The sequence below is a fragment of the Petromyzon marinus genome, chromosome 71 (assembly GCF_048934315.1).
Source record: "Petromyzon marinus isolate PM22_M1 ecotype Great Lakes invasive population chromosome 71, UKy_Petmar_22M1.pri1.0, whole genome shotgun sequence".
NCBI classification, from domain to species: Eukaryota; Metazoa; Chordata; class Hyperoartia; order Petromyzontiformes; family Petromyzontidae; genus Petromyzon; species Petromyzon marinus.
The window spans coordinates 2525462-2552895 of record NC_133737.1 but is presented as its reverse complement, the minus strand read 5'-3'; the positions used below and the strand labels follow the sequence as shown (position 1 = coordinate 2552895).

The 27434-nt window shown below is 48.1% G+C and overlaps 2 protein-coding genes across 5 annotated transcripts; both read left to right on the top strand.

Moving 5' to 3' along the window:
* On the top strand, window positions 1-18442 carry LOC116957223 (uncharacterized). The gene is made up of 3 exons (XM_076055618.1): window positions 1-97; window positions 3394-3989; window positions 12808-18442. The coding sequence occupies exons 2-3, from the start codon at window positions 3404-3406 to the stop codon at window positions 13881-13883; spliced, it is 1662 nt and encodes a 553-aa protein (XP_075911733.1). The 5' UTR covers window positions 1-97; window positions 3394-3403; the 3' UTR covers window positions 13884-18442.
* LOC142906873 (uncharacterized) lies at window positions 8316-27423 on the top strand. Of its 4 annotated transcripts, none has more exons than XM_076055584.1 (2): window positions 8316-8348; window positions 25270-27423. In XM_076055584.1, the coding sequence occupies exon 2, from the start codon at window positions 25310-25312 to the stop codon at window positions 26297-26299; it is 990 nt and encodes a 329-aa protein (XP_075911699.1). In that variant the 5' UTR covers window positions 8316-8348; window positions 25270-25309; the 3' UTR covers window positions 26300-27423. The 4 variants fall into 4 exon arrangements, with proteins under 4 accessions (XP_075911699.1, XP_075911701.1, XP_075911698.1 ...); XM_076055586.1 differs by lacking the exon at window positions 8316-8348 and adding an exon at window positions 22649-22815 and having other exon boundaries at window positions 25300-27423; XM_076055583.1 differs by lacking the exon at window positions 8316-8348 and adding an exon at window positions 22654-22815.
* The last annotated feature ends 11 nt before the right edge of the window (window positions 27424-27434 follow it).

The following is a 27434-nucleotide window of genomic DNA, read 5'->3' as shown; positions in this document are numbered from 1 at the left end:
ATCGTTCCCCACAAGTGACGTCATGTCACCGTCTGCTGCCGCGTGACGTCACGAGAAAACAGGAAGCTGTAGCTCCGTCCGTGCACTGAAATCCGAGGTGAGAAATTCTAATCGCGGTTGTTGTGGTGGTGGTGGTTGTGGTGGTTGTTGTTTACCGAGGTAGAGCCTCGCTCTCTCTCGTAGGGATGTCAATTGAGTAGCAGCGAGCATGGAAGCGATGTCCAGGTTGGAACTTTACAGCGCGGGGCCCAGCCACGCGGGGTCTTGCCTCCTGCCCTCGCCTGATCGCGTTTGCTTCAATTCTCTCGCTTATGTTTAATTTGTCTTCACTCGGCTCGCCACTTTGTCACTTTGGTTTACTTTTAAATATTCATGCAGTTTTTATTTCATCTTTTTTTACCAGGCCAAGCCCGCTTGAGCTGCTGTACCGCTTTTGTTTTCAGAAGCCACCTGCCCACAACACAAAGTGAGGCTCGTCAACAGCGTGGCGGTGTTCACTCTAGACGTGTGGCGGTGTTCACTCTAGACGCGTGGCGGTGTTCACTCTAGACGTGTGGTGGTGTTCACTCTGGACGCGTGGCGGTATTCACTCTAGATGCGTGGTGGTGTTCACTTTAGACGCGTGGTGGTGTTCACTCTAGACGCGTGGCGGTGTTCTCTCTGGACGCATGGCGGTGTTCACTCTAGACGCGTGGCGGTGTTCACTCTAGACGCGTGGCGGTGTTCACTCTAGACGTGTGGCGGTGTTCACTCTAGACGCGTGGTGGTGTTCACTCTAGACGCGTGGCGGTGTTCACTCTAGACGCGTGGCAGTGTTCACTCTAGACGCGTGGCGGTGTTTACTCTAGACGCTTGGCGGTGTTCACTCTGGACGCATGGCGGTATTCACTCTAGACGCGTGGCGGTGTTCACTCTAGACGCTTGGCGGTGTTCACTCTGGACGCGTGGCGGTGTTCACTCTAGACGCGTGGCGGTGTTCACTCTAGATGCGTGGCGGTGTTCACTCTAGACGCTTGGCGGTGTTCACTCTGGACGCGTGGCGGTGTTCACTCTGGACGCGTGGCGGTGTTCACTCTGGACGTGTGGCGGTGTTCACTCTGGACGCGTGGCGGTGTTCACTCTGGACGCGTGGCGGTGTTCACTCTAGACGTGTGGTGGTGTTCACTCTGGACGCGTGGCGGTATTCACTCTAGACGCGTGGCGGTGTTCACTCTAGATGCGTGGCGGTGTTCACTCTAGACGCGTGGCGGTGTTCTCTCTGGACGCGTGGCGGTGTTCACTCTAGACGTGTGGCGGTGTTCACTCTAGACGCGTGGCGGTGTTCACTCTAGACGCGTGGCGGTGTTCACTCTAGATGCGTGGCGGTGTTCACTCTAGACGCGTGGCGGTGTTCTCTCTGGACGCATGGCGGTGTTCACTCTAGACGCGTGGCGGTGTTCACTCTAGACGCGTGGCGGTGTTCACTCTAGACGTGTGGCGGTGTTCACTCTAGACGCGTGGTGGTGTTCACTCTAGACGCGTGGCGGTGTTCACTCTAGACGCGTGGCAGTGTTCACTCTAGACGCGTGGCGGTGTTCACTCTAGACGCTTGGCGGTGTTCACTCTGGACGCATGGCGGTATTCACTCTAGACGCGTGGTGGTGTTCACTCTAGACGCTTGGCGGTGTTCACTCTGGACGCGTGGCGGTGTTCACTCTAGACGCGTGGCGGTGTTCACTCTAGATGCGTGGCGGTGTTCACTCTAGACGCTTGGCGGTGTTCACTCTGGACGCGTGGCGGTGTTCACTCTGGACGCATGGCGGTGTTCACTCTGGACGCGTGGCGGTGTTCACTCTGGACGCGTGGCGGTGTTCACTCTGGACGTGTGGCGGTGTTCACTCTGGACGAGTGGCGGTGTTCACTCTGAACGCGTGGCGGTGTTCACTCTAGACGCGTGGCGGTGTTCACTCTAGACGCGTGGCAGTGTTCACTCTACTTGGTGGAGTGAGGAAGCATCAATTCTGAGCAGGTGAAGGTGGCCAGGCGTGGGTCTGGACACACCACTACCTGTAAATTATGCCAGTGCATGACAGTGCTGGAGCCAGTGGGGGTGGGGTTGCACGTGCCCCCCAAACGGTCCGATCGAAATCCCTAATTTCGATCGGACCATTGGGGTTTATTAGTAACTAGCTTCACTACCCGGCTTCGCCCGGGACTTGGATTCTTGTCTTGGATAAATTTCATATTCCCTTATCTGTGTTGCGGGTTGACGCCACACACTCCATGGTCATTTTCCCCGCCCCCCAAAATACAAAAATATATTTTAATACTTTGTGCATTGTGTCCAGTCTGGAAGCTACCCACATGCCAAATTTCAAGTGTGTAGCATGTTGGGAAGTATGCTGATCATTTCAAACAGACACAAATTCGCAAATTTCCCTTTTATAAATATAGATAAATCAGCATTTTGCGATCCCCACTGCCACCGTGTAGCATATTATTACGTGCAAGGGACTCTATGAGAGGACAACAGTCCGAGTCCATAATTGGCAATAATTAACGGCAAAGCAGTTACAAGCGACTCACATAATTGTGCGCAGTTGCGTATACAGTCCACGGCTTCCCTGATGGAAAAAACCTTCAGCGAGCGCGATGCCTATCACACGTGTCGAATAAAAAGCAAAGGACAAGTCCTTACTAACAACTCCTTACTAACAACTCCTGACTAACAACTCCTTCCTAACAACTCCTATCATTTTTCATTGCTGAAGGGGTTGCCCCCCCTACCTGAAAATCCTGGCTCCACCTCGGAGTGTGTGACAGGGTCAAGTTTGTATTTGCAGTAAAGTCTATTAACTCTATTGAGCACGGAGTTATATCAAAACAGTGTTTATATTTGTTTTCCTCTGCAACTCTTTGTAAGAATGGAGTCAGGAAGTTATCACAGCACACGTGCAGCTGAAGTCGGAACTGCTCATCCCAGCATTCAAGGACATCTGTCCCTGGCTTCACACCTCTAAATTGCGATTGAATATTAATTTATGCATTTCTGCATAACACAAATAGTATTATTTTCAACACCCTTTGCTATGTGAGCTGAATTTAGCTTTCATAAATATTCCTTTTGAAGCCAGAGAGCCGAAATTGTGTTCTTGGAGTTTTGGGTTAACATTCATTTTGAAGATACGAGGGCTTTTGGGCACGTTTATGACCATTTGCCCTCTCATTGTGTGCCATAACAGCCCGTGTTATGAATTTGTGACACTTTTTCACTATATCATGAATATATGAATAAGTATAGACGTGTTAGTCACATGTGACTGTGTATATATGTATTCCTCTGTGCCTCGATACTGACGTGTAGATGGTGTGGATATTATTTTTTTCTGTCTGCAACTGTCGCTTTCTCTGCAGAATTTGTCTGATGGAGCAAAGGCACTCGGCGCAGCTCGGTGCAAAAAGGCATCAATGCGACCGGTGTGCATACAGCACGGATCGTCCTGACCATTTGACACGGCACCAGATAACTCACACAGGAGAGAAACCCTTCAAGTGCAGTGTGTGTGGGAAGGCGTTTGCATGTTCATCTACTTTTGTAACACACCAGAGAACTCACACGGGAGAGAAACCCTTCAAGTGCAGTGTGTGTGGGAAGGCGTTTTCAGATTCATCTCCTCTTGTAACACACCAGAGAACACACACGGGAGAGAAACCTTTCAAGTGCAGTGTGTGTGGGAAGGCATTTTCACAGTCATCTGCTCTTGTAACACACCAGAGAACACACACAGGAGAGAAACCCTTCAAGTGCAGTGTGTGTGAGAAGGCTTTTGCACATTCACCACATCTTCAAGTACACCAGAGAACACACACGGGAGAGAAACCCTTCAAGTGCAGTGTGTGTGGGAAGGCGTTTGTACATTCATCTACTCTTAAAAAACACCAGAGAACACACACAGGAGATAAACCCTTCAAGTGCAGTGTGTGTGGAAAGGCGTTTACACAGTCATCAAATCTTCAAAGACACCAGAGAACCCAAAAGCATCAGAAGATCCACAAGGAGTGGAGTCTGCAATCAGCTTGTGAAAGTCAAAGTGCCTCAATGAGCCCATCTCTCATGAAACAACCAGAAGAAAATTCCAGCTTGGACACTTTTAAAGGTATCGAGGTGAAATATGAAGAGGTGAAGGTGAAATGTGAAGAAGTGATGGTGAAGAGCGAAGAAGTGAGGGTAAAATGTGAAGATGAAGATTCAACTCCAAAATGGGACCTTCACATCGATGGAGGCAACGTAAAGCAGGAGGAGAATTCTGACTGCGAGGCAGAGCGAGGCAACTCCCAGCAGTTTGTAGAAGTGGAGGTGTGGGTGGACTTCCTCCATGACAATACAAAGTCAAATGGAGACCCGGTAGATGTGTAAGCTTGAGACGATGTTGCTCCAATAGATGCATCTTTGTCACAGGCCTTTAATGACAAGAATGTGAAGTTGAACACTCAATTCCTAGGTTCAACCTGCAGGGTAAGAGCGGCCAGTCTTTGTGGACCTGTGGGTTGCGTAGATCTCTAACCAGGAGCGAGAGCCAATAAGCTCTCAAGCATTCGCTATGTTATCAATTGCGTTTATATGGTGCTTGCTTAATCGCCTATGGCAATTCGGAGTGTTGTATCGTATCGCGTCTAAAACACTCGAAGAGCATCCCCAAGTAGCAGCTGCCCCAGTGTGGCACAAGGTGGTGGCCCTGCACCGGCCTGCATGTGGACAAGAGCCTGTCAGTAGGGGGCGATGGATGATGTGGCATCTCAGTTGTGGAGTTTGTAGGTAATGTTTAGAATTTTCTCAATTTTGACCGAGACACCAACATGCAATGGCCTACTCATTTTGAATGTCGCAATAGTATGTTATACATACACTGTTAAGCGTATTTTTTAAATAGCTTGTTAATGCGATGTAACCTGATGCAGTATATTTCACTGCAGTAATTCAATTTTGCTAATATTCCTGTCAATTTAGAATGAATATGTGCGTACATGTGACATTTTGTCTATAAGGGTCAAACATTAAATAAGTGATGTTCGGACAAAGTGTGTGCTTTGGAAGTAACCTGTACAGATAATGCGGGTGAGACTCATTGTTCTTGTGATACAGGTCAATGGGTATTTTTGTGTTTTCAGGAAGCATCTCCCTCTGCAGCAACTCATTGTCGTTGAAATAGGGAGAACACTTGGATCATTCATCAGTTACAAGGCATACCACTCAAAAGTTACACGTAGAGGAGATAGTTTCTACAACACGAATTCTAATTTTGTATTACGTGTTGACGTAGATTTTGTCGAACTAGGACGAGAAATGGTCCTTGCTGATTAACGTCTGGATGTTCACAACCAAGGGTTGAAGCAAGCCAGACCGCCTGCAACGCCCCTCGCAACCATTTATGTCCTTGGGCCAGGAAAGTCACGAAAAAAATTGCACACGAACGACCCATTCACGCAAGCTCCCGATGCTCCATTTTGAAGTTTGAGTTAGATCATTGCATTTATTCATTACAAGCCTATTTTACATCTGGAAGACTTCATTGAAAACGACATTTTGTGTGAATTTCCTCTCGTCATTAAGTAGATTGCCTCGCCGGGGATTCGGTTCGATGCGGAATTTCACCTGGTTGGGATCGCGGGATCGAGATGAGGCGACACAGAGCTGGCCATGCGAGAAGACTGCCGTCCGCAGATCGATTCCAACGCGATCGAACGTCTGTCCCTGCACCTCCGTTGTTCATGCAGGGGGTGTGTAGGTTTACAGCGCCCCCTGCATGAAAACGACGGAACGTGCAGCATTTGTCACGAAGTTGTGCGTAAGCGCCATAACAAGGCGCTCTAATCTGACCTGCCACCACGTTCACGGGTCAACGGGGCAGCCGAGAGAGAGAGCGAGGTTCGTAGGGGTTGACCAAAGGTTACACCCCCGCCCCCCCCCCCCTGACCGGAGACTAACACCCCTGACCCGACGTCCCACATTGCTTACACGTAAACACCACACACAATGAAATAAATAGAAACTGGAACGACTGAAATTTTGATTTAAAGCTTTCGTGACTGCAGTGATACATATTCTTGGTTCTTTCGGTAAAGTCACGTTATTTTAGTGTTTCCCTTCAACGTGACTTTACCGAAAGAACCAATAATATAGAACGACTTAATTACGGGGATAGGCAAAGATTGAGGAATCTCTTTCAATGGAGTGAGTTAAGTGTGTTCGATTCAACATCTCTGTCTGTCTGTGTCTCTGTTCCCCTCTGTGTGTCTCTCTCGCTGACTGTGTCTCTGTCGTCTCTGTATCTTTCTTTCTGTGTTCCTCTTGTCTGTGTCTGTCCACCTCTCTCTCTTGTCAGTCTCTGTGTGTGTCTCTATCAGCGTCTTTCCAACCGTATTCAACTACTGTCAGTAGCAACATGCGCCCGTTCAACTTTGACGGCCCACGACTGCGCGCGACTCAAGCTCGCTCCGAGTCTTTGTGTGTACGTGGAACTTGTTTTGCACCATACGTAGCCAACCATGCTAATCTGTGGGTCGCTTTAACACGTAGGCTTTCTCGACCAATATTATTCATAATAAAGGTTTTTGGGTTAGATCGCGTTATATATAAATGTGTCGTAACCCTCCACCACCCGACACGGCCAATCAGCAAAAAAGTGTCACGTTGACAAAAGACAAATAATTCACTACTTTAGCCCACCGGTGTGTTGAAAAGTGAATCCTACAACATTTACAGTTTGAGTACGACGTTTCGCTGGTAAATACATCTGGCGAATTGCCCGATGATGCTGGATGTATTTACCAGCGAAACGACGTACTCAAACCGTAAATGTTGTAGGATTCACTCTTCAACACACCGGTGGGCTAAAGTAGTGAATTATTTGTCTTTTGTCAACGTGACACTTTTTTTGCTGATTGGCCGTGTCGGGTGGTGGAGGGTTACGACACATTTATAAATAACGCGATCTAACCTAAAAACCTTTATTATGAACTGTGGGTCTCTGTGTGAGTCTCTGTGTGTATCTGGAACGTCTTTCGCACCGTACGTAGCCGAACCTGCACAGAAGGAGCGGCTGGTATCTGTGGAGCTGTGGCTGGGTAAATCTGTCAGCAGGAGCAAGAGACAATGAAGCTACCAAGCATTCACTACGTTACCAACATCATATTTGCACTCATAAGTCTCTTGCCTAATTGCCTCGGCAACTCAGTGTTTCGTATCGAATCTAATCTCAAACAATCGAAGGACGCCCCCTAAGTGGCAGCTGCCCCTGTGTGGCACAAGGTGGCCCTGCACCGGCCTGCACGTGGACATGAGTCTGTCGGTAGGGGGCGATCATTGACGCGCCATCTCCGTTGTGTAGTTTCTGGATAATGTTTGGAATTACCCCAATTTTGACCGTGACACCAACATGCAATGACCTGTGCGTTGTGAATGACACAACGCTATGTTTTACATCTGCGGTGAAGCAGACTGCGCATATTTTGGTGAATGTTAGTGGAGTAGCCAGGTGTGCCTGTCGGATTTTAACCTTCAACCTCGGAAATAAATAGAGAATGTGCTACGATATTCTTGGTTCTTTCAGTAAAGTCACGAAAATAGCAAACAAAAAAGAAAAACTTTTTTGGAAAATAATAAATGCATGAAAAAATGCCATTGGTCGACTGAGATGACTGCGCCCCGCAGTGTGTACACGTACACATAGTGTTTACGTGTACACACAGTGTACACACACAGTGTGCACACACACAAAGTGTACACACACACAGAGTGTACACACACACAGTGTACACACACACAGAGTGTACACACACAGTGTACACACAGTGTGTACACACACAGTGTACACGTACACACACAGTGTACACGTACACACACAGTGTGTACACACACACAGTGTACACACAGTGTACACACACACAGTGTACACACACACACTATACACACACAGTGTACACACACACAGTGTACACACACACAATGTACACACACACAGTGTGTGTACACTGTGTGTTGCTGAGCTCAAACACCCAAGGGGTCTCTGATCAAGGGAGGGAGCAATGGAAAATAAATCTAAATCAAATGAAACTCCAACCCCGCTCGGTGACGTCACCACTCAACATTACCTCATCGGCGTGAAACGCCAGGGGGAGGTGTACCTCGCTAGTGACGTCATGTCACCAAGTTATTCACCCCACCCCGTCCAAGGCGCCCTTGTCTGTGACGTCACCTCTGCCTGGGTTCGTTGAATTTTCAGTTCAAGTGACGTCATGTCACCTCTTGCTGCCGCGTGACGTCACGAGATAACTGGAAGCTGCTGCTCCGCCGTGCACTGAAATCCGAGGTGAGAAATTCTCATCGCGAATGTGGTTGTGGTGGTTGTTGTTGTGGTGGTTGTTGTTTACCGAGGTAGAGCCTTGCTCTCTCTCGTAGGGATGTCAATTGAGTAGCAGCGAGCATGGAAGCGATGTCCAGGTTGAAACTTTACAGCGCGGGGCCTAGCCACGCGGGGCCTTGCCTCCTGCCCTCGCCTGATCGCGTTTGCTTCAATTCTCTCGCTTAAGTTTAATTTGTCTTCACTCGGCTCGCCACTTTGTAACTTTGTTTTACTTGTTGTGGTGGTTGTTGTGGTGGTGGTTGTGGTGGTTGTTGTGGTTGTTGTGGTGGTGGTTGTGGTTGTTGTGGTGGTGGTTGTGGTGGTGGTTGTGGTGGTTGTTATTGTGGTGGTGGTTGTTGTTGTGGTGGTTGTTGTGGTGGTTGTTGTGGTGGTGGTTGTTGTGGTTTTGGTGGTGGTGGGGGTGGTGGTTGTGGCTGTGGTGGTGGTTGTTGTGGTGGTTGTGGTGGTTGTGGTGGTAGTGGTTGTTGTGGTGGTTTTTGTGGTGGTGGTTGTTGTGGTGGTTGTGGTAGTGGTTGTGGTGGTTGTTTTGGTGGTGGTTGTGGTGTTGGTGGTAGTTGTGGTTTGGTTGTTGCGGTGGTTGTGGTAGTGGTGGTGGTTGTGGTGGTGGTTGTGGTGGTGGTGGTTGTTGTGGTGGTGGTGGTTGTTGTGGTGGTGGTTGTTGTGGTGGTGGTTGTTGTGGTGGTGGTTGTTGTTGTTTACCGAGGTAGAGCTTCGCTCTCTCTCGTAGGGATGTCAATTGAGTAGCAGCGAGCATGGAAGCGATGTCCAGGTTGGAACTTTACAGCGCGGGGCCTAGCCACGCGGGGCCTTGCCTCCTGCCCTCGCCTGATCGCGTTTGCTTCAATTCTCTCGCTTAAGTTTAATTTGTTTTCACACGGCTTGCCACTTTGTCACTTTGAATTACTTTTAAATATTCACGCAGTTTTATTGCATTCTTTTTTACCAGGCCAAGCCCGCTTGAGCTGCTGTACCGCTTTTGTTTTCAGAAGCGACCTGCCCACAACACAAGGTGAGGCTCGTCAACAGCGTGGCGGTGTTCACTCTAGACGCGTGGCGGTGTTCACTCTAGAAGCGTGGCGGTGTTCACTCTAGACGTGTGGCGGTGTTCACTCTAGATGCGTGGCGGTGTTCACTCTAGACGCGTGGCGGTGTTCACTCTAGACGCGTGGCGGTGTTCACTCTAGACGCATGGCGGTGTTCACTCTAGACGCGTGGCGGTGTTCACTCTAGACGCGTGGCCGTGTTCACTCTAGACGTGTGGCGGTGTTCACTCTAGACGCGTGGCGGTGTTCACTCTAGACGCGTGGTGGTGTTCACTCTAGACGCGTGGCGGTGTTCACTCTACACGCGTGGCGGTGTTCACTCTAGACGCGTGGCGGTGTTCACTCTAGACGCGTGGCGGTGTTCACTCTAGACCCGTGGCGGTGTTTACTCTAGACGCGTGGCGGTGTTCACTCTAGACGCGTGGCGGTGTTCACCCTAGACACGTGGCGGTGTTCACTCTAGACGCGTGGCGGTGTTCACTCTAGTCGCGTGGCGGTGTTCACTCTAGACGCGTGGCAGTGTTCACTCTAGTCGCGTGGCGGTGTTCACTCTAGACGCGTGGCGGTGTTCACTCTGGACGCGTGGCGGTGTTCACTCTGGACGCGTGGCGCTGTGTTCACTCTGGACGCGTGGCGGTGTTCACTCTGGACGCGTGGCGGTGTTCACTCTGGACGCCTGGCGGTATTCACTCTGGACGCGTGGCGGTGTTCACTCTGGGCGCGTGGCGGTGTTCACTCTGGGCGCGTGGCGGTGTTCACTCTGGGCGCGTGGCGGTGTTCACTCTGGGCGCGTGGCGGTGTTCACTCCGGACGCGTGGCGGTGTTCACTCTAGACGCGTGGTGGTTTTCACTCTAGACGCGTGGCGGTGTTAACTCCGGACGCGTGGAGGTGTTCACTCCATACGCGCGATGGTGCTCACTCTCTACATGTGGATGGGAAACCAGGGGATCGGGAGGGAAATCCACGCGACCACGGGGAGAGAGAGAGAGAGACGCAGCCTCGGCGATGTTGATTGATCCTCAATGAATTACTTGGTGGAGTGAGGTAGCATTAATACTGAGCAGGTGAAGGTGGCCAGGCATGGGTCTGGACACACCACCACCTGTGAACCATGCCAGTGTGTGACAGTGCTGGAGCCAGTGGGGGTGGGGTGGCACGTGACCCCCCAACGGTCCGATCGAAATCCCTAATTTCGATCGGATCATTGGGGTTTATTAGTAACTAGCTTCACTACCCGGCTTCGCCCAGGACTTGGATTAATTTCATATTCCCTTGTTTCACTGAAAAACCCTGAAAAAAATTGATGCTTGCAAGATAGAAAAAAGCCGACAATCAATTTAAGTAAATCGGATGTTTTTCACTGAAGGAAATTTAACCTTAACCCACTTATACGTAATGTCGACTTTGGCAACTCGGGAAGGGAATGACGTGACAAGCTGAAAATAGTCGCGTTCACTTAGAAATTCCAGACAGCATAAGCTGTGAAAATTTCAGGACTTCAGAGCTCAGCGTTGGAGAGTTTTGCTTCACACAAACAAACAGATGTAATGTTCTGCTTCATTTTTAATATAGCAGTTCTACCCGTTCTTCGCATGGATATGTATGGAAACTCCGAGAAACCAATGGCTTCATCGGCCAGGAGCAAAGCGCCACCTAAAATCTTTCGGCACGCTGTTAACAGCTCTAGAAGTACGTCGCGAGTAGAGCCATATGGTAGCGGTAAGCATTGCAGAGCGCTTAAGTCAAGTGTGTTGCGGGTTGACGCCACATACTTCATGGTCTCCCCGCCCCCCCCCCCCCCCCAAAATACAAAAGTATATTTTTTATAGTTTTTTCATTGTCTACAGTATGGAACCTACCCACATGCCAAATTTCAAGTGTGTTGCATGTTGAGAAGTATGCTAAACATTTCGAACAGACACACATGTCCACACATTTCCCTTTTATATATAGATTAGCTTTACTACCCGGCTTCGCCCGGGACTTTGATTCTTGTCTTGGATTAAAACACGGCCTTCGCGGAGTGTTGGGGGGGGGGATGCGTGACGTCAGCAGGCACACTGCGTAACGCTGCCGCATAGGATTACATCTCAGATATGACGGCTATTTTAATACTTTGTGCATTGTGTCCAGTCTGGAAGCTACCCACATGCCAAATTTCAAGTGTGTAGCATGTTGGGAAGTATGCTAAACATTTAGAACAGACACACATATCCACACATTTCCCTTTTATATATATAGATAAATTAGCATTTTGCGACCCCCACTGCCACTGTGTGGCATATTTTTACGTGCCAGGGACTCTATGAGATGACAACAGTCCGAGTCCATAATTGGCAATAAGTAACGGAAAAGTAGTTACAAGCGACTCACAGAATTGTGCGCAGTTGCGTGTACAGTACACGACTTCCCTGAAGGCAAACACCTTCAGCGAGCGCGATGCCGATCACACGTGTCGAATAAAAAGCAAGGGACAAGTCCTTAATTACTAACAACTCATTAATAACAACTCCTTACTAACAACTCCTTACTTACTAACAATTCCTTACTTACTAACAACTCATTACTTACTATCAACTCCTTACTAATATCTCCTTACTTACTAACCCCTATCATTTTTCATGGCTGAAGGGGTTGTCCCTCCTACCTGAAAATCCTGGCTCCACCTTTGAGTGTGTGACAGGGTCAAGTTTGTATTTGCAGTAAAGTCTATTAACTCTATTGAGCACGGAGGTGTATCAAAACAGTTTATTTTTGTTTTCCTCTGGAACTCTTTGTAAGAATTGAGTCAGGAAGTTATCACAGCACACATGCAGCTGAAGTCGGAACTGTTCATCCCAGCATTCAAGGACATCTGTGCCTGGCTTCACACCTCTAAGTTGCGATTGAAAATTAATTTATGCATTTCTGCATAACACAAATAGCATTATTTTCCACACCCTTTGCTATGTCAGATGAATTTAGCTTTTCATAAATATTCCGTTTGAAGCCAGACAGCTGAAATTGTGTGCTCGGAGTTTTGGGTTAACATTTATTTTGAAGATACGAGGGCTTCCAGGCACGTTTATGACCATTTTCCCTCTCATTGTGTGCCATAATAGCCTGTGTGATGAATTTGGGACACTGTTTCACTATAACATGAATATATGAATAAGTATAGACATGTAAGTCACGTGTGACTGTGTGTATGCATTCCTGTGCTTCGATACTGACGTGTAGATTGTGTGGATATTCTTTTTTTCTCTCTGCAGCTGTCGCTTCCTCTGCAGAATTTGTCTGATGGAGCAAAGGCACTCGGCGCAGCTCGGTGCAAAAATGCAACAATGCGACCGGTGTGCATACAGCACGGATCGTCCTGCACATTTGACCTTGCACCAGAGAACACACACAGGAGAGAAACCCTTCAAGTGCACTCTGTGTGGGAAGGCATTTTCAGTTTCATTTGCTCTTGTAAGACACCAGAGAACACACACGGGAGAGAAACCCTTCAAGTGCAGTGTGTGCGGGAAGGCATTTTCAGTTTCATCTGCTCTTGTAACACACCAGAGAACACACACGGGAGAGAAACCCTTCAAGTGCAGTGTGTGTGGGAAGGCGTTTTCAGATTCATCTGCTCTTAAAAAACACCAGAGAACTCACACGGGAGAGAAACCCTTCAAGTGCAAAGTGTGTGGGAGGGCGTTTTCAGATTCATCTACTCTTAAAAAACACCAGAGAACTCACACGGGAGAGAAACCCTTCAAGTGCAGTGTGTGTGGGAAGGCGTTTTCAGATTCATCTACTCTTGTAGCACACCAGAGAACACACACGGGAGAGAAACCCTTCAAGTGCAGTGTGTGTGGGAAGGCGTTTTCAGATTCATCTACTCTTAAAAAACACCAGAGAACTCACATGGGAGAGAAACCCTTCAAGTGCAATGTGTGTGGGAAGGCTTTTGCACTTTCACCAAGTCTTCATGTACACCAGAGAACACACACAGGAGAGAAACCCTTCAGGTGCAGTTTGTGTGGGAAGGCGTTTACACAGTCACCACATCTTCAAAAACACCAGAGAACTCACAAGCATCGGAAGATCCACAAGGAGTGGAGTCTGAAATCAGCTTGTGAAAGTCAAAGTGCCGTAATGAGCCCATCCCTCATGAAACAAGAACCGGAAGAAAATCCCAGCTTGGACACTTTTAAAGGTATCGAGGTGAAATATGAAGAGGTGAAATGTGAAGAAGTGATGGTGAAGAGCGAAGAAGTGAAGGTAAAATGTGAAGATGAAGATTCAACTCCAAAATGTGACCTTCACATCGATGGAGGCAATGTGAAGCAGGAGGAGAATTCTGACTGTGAGGCAGAGCGAGGCAACGCCCAGCAGTTTGTGGAAGTGGAGGTGTGGGTGGACTTCCTCCGAGACAATACAAAGTCAAATGGAGACCCGGTAGATATGTAAGCTTGATACGATGTTGTTCCAGTAGGTGTACCTTTGTCACAGGCCCTTAATGAAAAGAATGAAGTTGAACACTCAATTCCTAGGTGCAACCTGCAGGGTAAGAGCGGCCAGTCTTTGTGGACCTGTGGGTTGGGTAGATCTCTAACCACGAGCGAGAGCCAAAAAGCTCCCAAGCATTCACAAGGTTCTAATAATTGCATTTATATGGTGCTTGCTTAATCGCCTCTGGCAATTCGGAGTTTTGTATCGTATCTCGTCTCAAACACTCGAAGAGCATCCCCAAGTAGCAGCTGCCCCTGTGTGGCACAAGGTGGTGGCCCTGCACTGGCCTGCATGTGGACACGAGCCTGTCAGTAGGGGGCGATGGTTGATGTGGCATCTCAGTTGTGGAGTTTATAGGTAATGTTTAGAATTTGCTCAATTTTGACCGAGACGCCAACATGCAATGGCCTACTTGTTTTGAATGACACAATAGTATGTTGTACATATGTAGAGTAGTAGTTAGTGATGTCATGTCATGCTCGCCGTCCGGTACGATGACATCACGTATGGTGATGTCATGCACAGGGGGCGGGACGGTGACATGTCCCCCTGGGATATTTAGGTTGGGACCCGTGACGTGTTCGAGGTCATTGCGAGGAGCCAGGAACGTGTGAATTTGGGAGTTGGGACCCAGGGTATGGGGGAAATGAGCACCAGGCTAGGGTAGCCTGTGGGGGTGCTAAGGAATCCCCAGTACCCTTCCCCTGGGGTGTGGAGTGTAGGCAGTGAGCGTGCAGTACACGGAGTCGTGCATGAAGAAAAGTCCTTAATAAAACTGCCGCAAGCCCCTACATGAAGATCTGCCTCCGAGTCATTTACGCCTCAACAACTGGTGTCAGAAGCAAAACCTGTTAAGAAGACGACGACGACGACTTACCAAGACGTCTTTGATGGAGGAGGACGGCGAGGGAAGGTTCCCCACACGGCCCCGGGGGTTTGCAGCCCGGTTACCCACTGCATGGCGGCGTACAGCAGGTGGGGGACTGCGTCTCCACGCCGCCGCCACCGGGGTGAGAGCGCTGCGCAGCACAGCGCCGCCCCGCCGATTATTTTTATTTTATTTTGCTCGGGGCAGCTGCACTGCTCACCGAGCTCCGAGCTGGAGGAGCCGGGTTGAACGAGTCGGGGTGCCGGGACGGTGGGGAGACGGCTCCGTTGCCGCTGTTCCCGTGCGCGCGGGAAACCGAAGAAACACTGCGCGAGTGGCCGCCATTCACGGCCAGGCAGGACGGAGTTCCCGCCAATAACATGTTTCTGCCAATGACGTGTTCGCACCAATGACGTGTTCCCGCCAATGACATGTTCCCGCGAATGACATGTTCCCACCAATGACGTGTTCCCGCCAATGACATGTTCCCGCGAATGACATGTTCCCACCAATGACGTGTTCCCGCCATTTTCTACACCGGCGGGAGGGTATCTCCGGCCATCTTGGTGACGTCTTCTGTTCGAGTGCGGGAGGCTGGTTCGGGTCGCAAGAGGATACCACGCTCACCGTCCAAGATCTTTCACGGTGTTCAAGTCTCCACCCTGGCATCCTCTGCTCCTCACAGCCTCACAGGCGAGTCGTGACATGACATAAGCACCCGGCCCTAAAACAAAAAAATTAACTTCACCCATCTTGCGTGCGCCGGGTTGCGATTGCGTTTGTTTTGTTTTTACCTCGCTGGGTTGCGGAGCGTGTTAGTCCTCGCTGGGTTGCGGAGCATGTTAGTCCGGTTGTGTACGTGGCGAATTGACGCGGCGTCCATGCGGGTGTCTTCAATGTAACAGTGGTTGTTGTTAATTTCGGCGTCGGGATCGTCATCTTCAGGGGGCAGTTAGTGATTAATTCGTTGTCGGGTGTCCCGAGCTCCGTTAGCATCCTGTGGGTTGCCGTGTTAATGACTCACGTTACATCATTTTTGTTGTTGCGTAGTCGCGATTGTTATTGTATATACTGTATGAAGCTTCGCTCGTAATTGTTCATGTGTGACTGAGAAACTTTGATCGTCATTGTTGCCAAGGTACAAACCGTATAGAGCTTTATATTCTTAGTTTTTTCGGTAAAGTCACGTTGAAGAGAAACAACAAAATAATAATATATATATAAAACAATAAAAAATTCTCACGACGTTTCGACCATAACTCAAACGGTCGTCTTCACCTGAAGACGACCATAACTCAAACGGTCGTCTTCACCTGAAGACGACCGTTTGAGTTATGGTCGAAACGTCGTGAGAATTTTTTATTGTTATATATATATATTTTATTATTTTGTTGTTTCTCTTCAACGTGACTTTACCGAAAAAAACTAAGAATATGAATTACTGCAGTCACGAAAGCTTTAAATCAAAATCGTATAGAGCTTTGTTCGTGATTTTTATCAATGTATAGATTGTATGGATCCTTGCTCGAGAGTGTTAGTAGTGTATGGACTGTTGGGTACTTGCTTGTGATTATTTACTATATACGGATTGTCTGGAGTATTGCTTGTGTGTGTTGCCATGTGCGGACTGGATGGAGCATTGCTCCAAATGATTGACAATGTACGGACTGCGTATACTGCATATACTGCATGTACCGCATTGCACGACATCGTCGATTATTTGGACCATTCGGCATTGGATCGATTCATGGGGGGATCCTAGTTTTAAAAAAATTGTATGGGTGGAATTACTGAGTGTTGCGTGGTTCTTGAGTTGGGTGCCGAAGCCCCGTGGAAATCCCATCGTTGCGGTTGTGTGGGATTTTTGAATGACATGACTGGTGTGGTTCGAACTCGCTGGTGGGTTCGAGGGTGCCCCTTGGGTTCTGTGTGGATCAGGGGTGCGTTGGGCTGTGGATTGCCGCCAGATGGCATCGCTCTCTCTGCTCGATTGTGTACAGCCGAATGCTGCAATGCGAGTCTTGTAGAGAGTGATCGATGTGTCCTCTGTCTCGATTGTGTACAGCCGAATGCTGCAATGCGAGTCTTGGAGAGAGTGATCGATGTGTCCTCTGTCTCGATTTTGTACAGCCGAACGCTGAAATGCGAGCCTGGTGAGAGACGCGCTTTAAAATTCCCCCCGATGCGGCTGACGCGTGAAACTGTTCCAATGTGACGCCGCGTTGGAAAGGTTGTGGGGTGATAACATGGAAATTCCCCCCGATATGGCCGACGCGCGCGGTTTTAGGATGGAGACGCCACGTCGGAAAGGCAGGGGGTGCTAACGGGTGACACGTAATGTCTGTGGTGGTCCTCAGTGAGGGCTGCTGGGACACAAGCGCGGGAAACCACGGAAATGCGGTTCGTGCGTGTGGCCGCCATTTCTGGGCAAGAGCAGGCATATATTTTTTTGTCATGTCGATTTTATATATATATTTTTAAATGTAGATACTGGAGCTGCCCTGAAGTGCGACTTCTTTGCCCAGTACATGGGTCGACCCTGAAGTACGACTTCTCGACTCGGGACGTAGACAGACGTCCGGAATATTAATTGGTGTGTGTGCATGGGTGCTAGGCATGTTGGTCTTCGCCTTCTCACCACCTGACGGATGGGACGGTGGCAGGGTGGTGTGGGACTCTGCCGTCCATGGAGTGATTTCGGTTCGATTACCGGTGTTGGTTGTGCATCCAACGCGTCGGAATCTGTATATTTTTGTATTCTTTTCTCCCGCCGGGCGGCATACAGTCATCTCCACTACCCTGGGGCCGGGTGGCTGTCGTGTCCGACATGCTGAGGCGCGTTTTATGGTGCTGTGCCTCAGGAGGTTGGGTTCTCCTTCTCGTCACAGATTTCTGGCGCCTGCCACGCTTGGAGTCACCGGTCACGCTGACCGGATGTGGACTTGAAGGGGGAGTGGAGCGCCTGTTCGTCACTCCTGCTCTACCTGTTGTTCTCCGAAGTTAGACTTGAGCCATGCAGATGGACCCACCACACGGACACGCTCTAAGACACTGAGGTTTTCTGATCGATGCGTGTCTGCCCGTTCTTGCGTGTCGGTTACCATTGTTGTGACGTTAATGTCTATCTATCCGTGTTGCCGGGGCTCCACTTTCGTAATGGTTGCAGCTGGGTCGGCTGATTTTTTTTTTATGGGGGGGGTGTGATGTAGAGTAGTAGTTAGTGACGTCATGTCACGTTCGCCTCCGGTACGATGACGTCACGTATGGTGACGTCATGCACAGGGGGTGGGACGGTGACATCATGTCCCCCTGGGATATTTTGGTTGGGACCCGTGACGTGTTCGGGGTCGTTGCGAGGAGCCAGGAACGTGTGAAGTTGGGAGTTGGGACCCAGGGTAGGGGGAAATGAGCACCAGCCTCGGGGAGCCTGTGGGTGTGCTAGGGACCTCCCAGGTACCCTTCCCCCGGGGGAGCGATGGGACTCCGGGGTAGGGGGAAATTGGCACCAGGCTAGAGTAGCCTGCGGGTGTGCTAAGGAATCCCCAGTACCCTTCCCCTGGGGTGTGAAGTGTAGGCAGTGAGCATGCAGTACACGGAGTCGTGTATGAAGAAAAGTCCTTAATAAAACTGGCGCAAGCCCCTACATGAAGATCTGCCTCCGAGTCGTCATTTAAGCCTCAACACATACACTGTTAAGCAGACAGTGCGTATTTTACACGCTTTTTATTGAAATCACTCCGTCTGTTGTCATATCCTAAAAAAAATTGTAACTCAATTTTAACCCACTTCCCAATGTGCTATCGACTGCAAACTTGGTATACTTATGTCATACTGATGACAAGACTATATTCTATCATCAAAAATATATTTTTTCTTTTTACATTTTACACGCTTTTATTTAACTCTGTTGTCGTATCCTCAAATCTTGTAACTCTATTTCTACTGTCTTCCCAATGTCGTATCGACTGCAAACTTGGTATGAGTATGTCATACTGATCACAAGGACTATATTCTATCATAAAAATTTAAAATATATTTTTAAACAATCCTTTTTTATGGGTCTATTTGTCCACGCTCAACTCACGTTGCCTGTAAATCACCACGGTCCCTTACGCTATGGCAAGCTGTGGGGCCACTTCCTGGAGTCGTGGAGTTCTGCCATTAGGAGTACGGTACATTTCATTTAAGCGTGTTTAAAAAAAAGTATTTTTTAATATTTTATTTTTAAATAGCTTCTTATTAATGCGATGTAACCTGATGCAGTATATTTCAGTGCAGTAATTCAATTTTGTTAATATGCCTGTCAATAATTTAGAATGAATTCTTGTCCGATTGTGTGCGTACATGTAACATTTTGTCTATAAGGGTCAAACATTGAATAAGTGATGTTAGGACAAAGTGTGTGTTTTGGAAGTAACCTGTACAGATAACTCAGGTGAGACTCATTGGTCTTGTGATACAGGTCAAAGGGTATTTTTGTGTTTTCAGGAAGTGTGCCTCTGGAGCAACTCGTCGTCTTTGAAATAGGGAGCACACTCGGATCATTCATCAGTTACACGTAGAGGAGATACATTCTCTTCAACACGAATTATAATTTTGTATTACGTATTGATGTAGACTTTGTCTCACTAGGACTAGATATGCTTCTTGCTGATTAACGTCTGGATGTTTGAAACTATCGGTTGAAGCAGCCCGGCTGCTGTTGAGACGCTGTACACCAATAAGGGTCCACAGGTGGCTTGCACTGAATCAATGATGCACTCGCAGAAGGCTGTGCTAGTTATAGTTTGTGTAAAACATTCCTTTGTTTCATGGAGAGATCGATAAATGAAAGATGTCATGTCTGCTGATATGCTTCATAGCAAGGAAGTAATTTTAAGGGCACATTTGAAATGCATTTTTGGTACAGATTTGTATTCGGTTGCAAGGCAGAGCACATCTAGTAGATACATTCTCCACAACAACACTCATTAGAATTTTGCATGATGTCTTATATGTTGGTGAACTAGGACAAAAAATGGTCCTTGCTGATTAATGTCTGGATGTTCACAACCAAGGGTTGAAGCAAGCCTGACCACCTGCGGCGCCCCTCACAACCATTTACGGCCTTGAGCCAGGAAAGTCACGAGACTAACACCCTTTACCCCCCACCCATCCCTAAGGCCCCTTAAGATAAGACCTTCAAGAAGGTTCTGGGAGGGGGGGGGGGTTCAATAGGGGAGGAGTGACCCCAACCTGGGGATAAAAGGCCGGCCCTCTGGACGGGCCGGGCAGTGTTCACCAACTCAAGCCTGAAGACATCCGAAGACCTGAAGACTGGACCAGCACCCGGGGACCCTCAACCGAGGCTCTTGTTAGAGCCGGGTTGTAGCGGACCGAGGTGGCTCGGACACCCTGGGACCCTCCCCGAGCTCTAGCCAGAGCCGGGTTGTAGCTGACCAGAGGTGAGCTCCCGTACCCTAGCTGGGACGGGTCGTCCAGTCTTCCCTTAATGCTGGGCTAAGGGACCCGTGGGTAGCAGAGCCCGGAGTGTGCAGGCTGCGATAGAAGGGAGGCTGTCACTCCCGGAGGCTATCGGGTCGAACGGGCCGTACCCCTTCGTGTTACAGTAGTGTGTAGTGCCGAGTTCGAAAGAGTTATAATAAACGCGTTGCCTCAACCAGACGTCTCAGTGTGATTAGTTAAGGACACAACACTTATATAATAGAGTATAGCCAGTGGGTTTTCAAAGTACCTTCATCTTACAAAAATAAATTTCGCGTGAGCCCATCACATTAAAACAATGCTCAGCTGAGCGGGGCGAGCCACGGTGGGGGGGGGGGGGTCACCTTATCTTTGTCACGTGCCGTAGCTCACGTGACTTCTGCCGCGACAATGTCTGGATGTTTTCGCCTGAGGACCACCGCTCGTGTTGCGATCGAAACGTGATTTATCCTTTATTTTATTTTTTCTACCTACGTGACTTTACTGAAAGAACCAAAGAGTATGAAAGACGTCTTGTCTGCTGATCTTGCTCATATCCGTGTACATCGATATCCCACATTGCTTACACGAAAACACCACACACAGAGCAACGGAATGCCTTTAGGGTGTATACAATATGAAGGCTTAGCGTAGCAAGAGTCAGTCTTCTTAAAAAATCATCGCGGTCCACGCAGGAGGGGAGTCAGCCGTTCGAGACATCCGAGTGACGAACTTCAGCGCAGCCAGGCTCAACCCTCTACGGATCGCTTTTCTACAGCTTCCAGCGCAGCAGAGTGGAAGTACACATGAGTAAGAGAGAGGTAAGTTTGGGCTATTTGATCGAGGGTAGAAAGAAGAGTGATAGGCAGAGGAAATACAGTCTAGGATCCCAAGGGGACTAGGCTGACATCCACGGACCCACGCAATTACCCGTAGCTTAACGGGTTGCTCACGGTAAAGAAAATAACTGGTAGGGGAATAAACTTGTGTCGTGTGGTCCTTTGGAGGGTGAAGAGGAGGGTGGAGAGTGTTTTTGTGTTCGCGCGCATACGCGGCTGTTTGCGGCGAATAAGGGAGTAGAGCGTGCTTGGTGTCCGCGTACCTGTACAATTGTTTACAGTATTGTTCAGCGCGTGCATACCCACACGACTATTTTCGGTGGTGCCCAGCGCTCGCGTACCTGTGCAATCGCCTACAGTAGCACTTACCGCTCGCGCGCCTGCGTGACGGGGTGGTGGTCGCGCACCCGCGCGATTGTCTAATAGCGAGGTAGCGAATTAAGTGCCTGGCATGCGCGAATACGCAGCTGTGCAAACGGCCCGTTAAATCGGAGCAAAGTGATTGCGGCGTGTTTGTTTTTTGCTTAAGCGCGTGGAGCGTGGTTGGGAGGGAATCCCACGGCGGCGCGCCGCGCCTGTTTATTCCCGTGCGGGACGGGGTTTTACTTTGCGAGCGCACACCGACGTTGAACAGTGTAGCGTATCGCAAGCGCAAAGCGTACGAGCCGCTAAGTAAGCTATGCAAACGCGGTCGACATCCCAGGCAGAGGTACAGGGGGGCGAGACATTAGGGGTCGGTAGTCTGGACCTGACAGAGCAGCCGGGGGGGGGGGGGGGGTAGCGGTATGAATAGAACGGGGGAGTCGGTGGGCAACGGCCCCGACAATTCAGTGATGGCGGGGGACGGGAGCCCCCACACAGGTACACACACAGTGTACACACACAGTGTACACGTACACACACACAGTGTGTACACACACACCGTGTACACACACCGTGTACACACACACACAGTGTACACACACACAAAGTGTACAAACACACACACATAGTGTACAAACACACACACATAGTGTACAAACACACACACATAGTGTACAAACACACACACATAGTGTACAAACACACACACATAGTGTACAAACACACACACACAGTGTACACACACACAGTGTACACACACACAGTGTACACACACACAGTGTACACACACACAGTGTACACACACACAGTGTACACACACACAGTGTACACGTTGTTGCTGAGCTCACCACCCAAGGGGTCTCGGATAAAGGGAGGGAGCAATGGAAAATGAATCAAAATCAACTTAAACTCCAACCCCGCTCTGTGACGTCACCACTCAGCATTGTCTCATCGGCGTGAAACGCCAGGGGGAGGTGTACCTCGCTAGTGACGTCATGTCACCAGAGTATTCACCCCACCCCGTCCAAGGCGCCCTTGAGCGTGACGTCACCTCTGCCTGGGGCGCGGCCGTTTTCTGTTCAAGTATAATCCATATTTGGGCAAGGCCACGCAGAGTGACTGGCAGCTCATTAACATAATTAATTCGTGAAAGCCGTCGCGACGGGTTCAGCACCCACGCCCCATCCCTCTACATATGGGACGGGCTCATTAACATAATTTATTCATGTACGGAGCCGCTCATAGTGGGAGGGGAGTGTTATCGTTCCCCATAAGTGACGTCATATCACCTCCTGCTACCGCGTGACGTCACGAAGTAACAGGAAGCTGCTGCTCCGCCCGTGCACTGAAATCCGAGGTGAGAAATTCTCGTCGCGGTTGTGGTTGTGATGGTGGTTGTGGTGGTGGTTGTTGTGGTGGTTGTTTACCGAGGTAGAGCCTCGCTCTCTCTCGTAGGGATGTCAATTGAGTAGCAGCGAGCATGGAAGCGATGTCCAGGTTGAAACTTTACAGCGCGGGGCCTAGCCACGCGGGGCCTTGCCTCCTGCCCTCGCCTGATCGCGTTTGCTTCAATTCTCTCGCTTAGTTGAGCAATCTTTGTAAGAATGTAATCAACCAGGCTATGCGTTCATTGTGTGTTGACCGACTCTCTGTGTTGCATTGCATTACATTTCCTAATTGTACTCGGTTTGTTTGATTAAGTGTGCTTTCTCTCTCTCTATGTGTGTGTGCTCGTGTTATTATTTACTGCAGTCGCCAAAGCTCCAAATCTCTCATTGACACAAGGCCGTAATTATAATATTTTATAATAATTATAACATATATTTGGGGACACACATCCCCCCCAATAATCAAATATGGTCAAAATGTCCCCCCAAATATATTGCTATAAAAATATTTTTTTAAATAATAATTGCTATGCTATGTTAATAAAAACAATTAGCTAAACTTTGGCCACAAAATCTGGACTTGTCTTCATATAACAATGCATAGATTTCTGTTTATATGATTGCGTTGTACTTTATGAATCCCTAATCTCTGCCATTACATACTATGAAACAAGAAAAGGTAGAAAAGAAAAAAGAGCAATGTAATACAATACAATATTAGACATTGTATCAGATAAAAAAAATTCCAACCCATGTGTTAGTGAAATTGTTAAATATTTTAAGCAGGAAATGGCAGGAAATTAGTTTTCAAATGTAATTTTTTTCTGGGGGGGGACCCCAGACCCCCTGGAAGATTTGGTCCCCCCCAATGTTGACTCCATGGCTACGGCCTTGCATTGACTTGCTAATTTCTCTACCCCTCCTCTCTCTCTATTTAAGGCCTCAAGACAGAGGCGTTGTTTCTCTATGTGCCTATGTGTGTATCTCTCTCTGTGTGTCTCTGTGTTATGTCTCCGTGTCTGTGTTTTGTCTCTCAAATTGGGCAATCTTTGGAACAACGTTATCACCAGCTGGGGTGTTGACTGTTATGTTAGCCGTCTCTCTGTGTTGTATTGCAATAAGTTTCTAAGTTTACTAGGTTTGTTTTCTCTTTCATTTGTACCTGATAATGATTGCTTGTGTTGCAATCGAAATGTATGCTACTATTTAATTAATTATTTTCCCTCTACGTTACTTTACCGAAATAACCAAAGAGTATCTTGCTTAAGTTTCACTCTAGACGCGTGGAAGTGTTCACTCTAGACGCGTGGTGGTGTTCACTCTAGACACGTGGCGGTATTCAGTCTAGACGCGTGGCGGTGTTCACTCTAGACGCGTGGCGGTGTTCACTCTAGACGTGCGGCGGTGTTCACTCTAGACATGTGGCGGTGTTCACTCTAGACGTGTGGCGGTGTTCACTCTAGATGCGTGGCGGTGTTCACTCTAGACGCGTGGTGGTGTTCACTCTAGACGTGTGGCGGTGTTCACTCTAGACGCATGGCGGTGTTCTCTTTCTGCATGTGGAGTGGGGATAACCGGGGGATCTGGAGCGAAATCCACGTAACCACGGGGAGAGAGAGAGAGACACGCAAACTCCATATATACAGCAGGCGTCAGGGTCAGGATTGAACCCACGACTTCCTGTATGCCAGCAGAGGTAGTTAACATCTCACCACATGTAGAGAGAGACACGCAGCCTCCGCGATGTTGATTGATTTTCAATTATTACTTGGTGGAGTAAGGAAGCATTAATACTGAGTGGATGAAGGTGGCCAGGCATGCGTCTGGACACACCACCAACTGTTTACCATGCCAGTGTGTGACAGTGTGAAGTTTGTATTTTCAGTAAAGTCTATTAACTCTATTGAGCACGGAGGTTATATCAAAACAGTTTATTTTTTATTTTCCTCTGGAACTCTTTGTAAGAATGTAGTCAGGAAGTTATCACAGCACACGTGCAGCTGAAGTCGGAACTGCTCATCCCAGCATTCAAGGACATCTGTGCCTGGCTTCACACCTCTAAGTTGCGATTGAACATTCATTTATGCATAACACTAATAGTATTATTTTCAACACCCTTTGCTATGTCAGCTGAATTTAGCTTTCATAAATATTCCTTTTGAAGTCAAATAGCCGAAATGGTGTGCTCGGAGTTTTGGGTTAACATTCATTTTGAAGATACGAGGGCTTCCAGACACGTTTGTGACATTTGCCCTCTCATTGTGTGCCATAACAGCCCGTGTGATGAAGTTGGGACACTTTCACTATATCATGAATATATAAATAAGTATAGACGTGTAAGTCATGTGTTACTGTGCGTATGCATTCCTCTGTGCATTGATACTAACGTGTAGATGGTGTGGATACTTTTTTTCTGTCTGCAGCTGTCGCTTCCGCTGTTGCTTCCTCTGCAGAATTTGTCTGATGGAGCAAAGGCACTCACCGCGGCTCGGTGCAAAAAGGCATCAATGCGACCGGTGTGCATACAGCACAGATCGTACTGTACACCTGACACGGCACCAGAGAACTCACACAGGAGAGAAACCCTTCAAGTGCAGTGTGTGTGGGAAGACATTTGCACAGTCATCTACTCTTGTAACACACCAGAGAACACACACGGAAGATAAACCCTTCACGTGCAGTGTGTGTGGGATGTCGTTTGCACGTTCATCTGGTCTTGTAACACACCAGAGAATGCACACGGGAGAGAAACCCTTCAAGTGCAGTGAGTGTGGGAAGGCGTTTGCACAGTTACCTACTCTTGTAACACACCAGAGAACACACACAGGAGAGAAACCCTTCAAGTGCAGTGTGTGCGGGATGGCATTTGCACAGTTATCTACGCTTGTAACACACCAGAGAACTCACACGGGAGAGAAACCCTTCAAGTGCAGTGTGTGTGGGAAGGCATTTGCACATTCATCTGCTCTTGTAAGACACCAGAGAACACACACGGGAGAGAAACCCTTCACGTGCAGTGTTTGCAGGAAGACGTTTGCACAGTCATCAAATCTTCATGTACACCAGAGAACTCACAAGCTTCGGAAGATCCACAAGGAGTGGAGTCTGAAATCAGCTTGTGAAAGTCAAAGTGCTGTAATGAGCCCATCCCTCATGAAACAACCGGAAGAAAATCCCAGCTTGGACACTTTTAAAGGTATCAAGGTGAAATTTGAAGAGGTGAGGGTGAAATGTGAAGAAGTGACGGTGAAGAGCGAAGAAGTGAGGGTAAAATGTGAAGATGAAGATTCAACTCCAAAATCGGACCTTCACATCGATGGAAGCAACGTGAAGCAGGAGGAAAATTCTGACTGTGAGGCAGAGCGAGGCAACTCCCAGCAGTTTGTGAAAGTGGAGGTGTGGGTGGACTTCCTCCAAGACAATACGTCAAATGGAGACCCGGTAGATGTGTAAGCTTGAGACGATGTCGCTGCAATAGATGCACCTTTGTCACAGGCCTTTAATGACAATGAAGTTGAACACTCAATTCCTAGGTTCAACCTGTGGGTTGGGTAGATCTCTGACCAGAAGCGAGAGGCAATAAGCTCCCAAGCATTCACTTGGTTTTAATAATTCCATTTATATGGTGCTTGCTTAATCGCCTCTGGCAATTCGGAGTTTTGTATCATATCTCGTCTCAAACACTCGAAGAGCATCCCCAAGTAGCAGCTGCCCCTGTGTGGCACAAGGTGGTGGCCCTGCACCGGCCTGCATGTGGACAAGAGCCTGTCAGTAGGGGGCGATGGTTGATGTGGCATCTTAGTTGCGGCGTTTGTAGGTAATGTTTAGAATTTGATCAATGTTGACCCAGACGCCAGCATGCAATAGCCTACTCGTTTTGAATGGTGCAATTGTATGTTGTACATACACTGTTAAGCAGACTGCGTATTTTACACGCTTTTTATTTAACTCACTCCGTCTGTTGTCACATCCTAAAAAATGATTGTAACTCAATTTTTACCCACTTTCCAACGTGCTATCGACTGCAAACTTGGTATACTTATGTCATACTGATGACAAGACTATATTCTATCATCAAAAAAATATTCTCTTTTTACATTTTACATGCTTTTATTTAAATCTGTTGTCGTATTCTCAAATCTTGTAACTCACTTTCTACCATCTTCCAATGTGCTATCGACTGCAAATTTCACAGGTATGTCATACTGATGACAAGACTATATTCTATATATATTTTTAAACAATCTTTTTTTCGTGTCTAATTGTCAACGCTCCGCTCAACTCACGTTGCCTGTAAATTACCACGGTCCCTTACGCTATGGCAAGCTGCGGGGCCACTTCCTGGAGTCGTGGAGTTCTGCCATTACGAGTACGGTACATTTAATTAAAGCGTGTTTGAAAAAATACATATTTTTAAATATTTTATTTTTAAATAGCTTCTTGTTAATGTGATGTAACCTGATGCATATAAATTTTGATTTAAAGCTTTCGTGACTGCAGGGATTCATATTCTTGGTTCTTTCTGTAAAGTCACGTAGAAGGGAAACAAAAAATAATAAAAATATAAAACAATAAAATTCTCACGGCA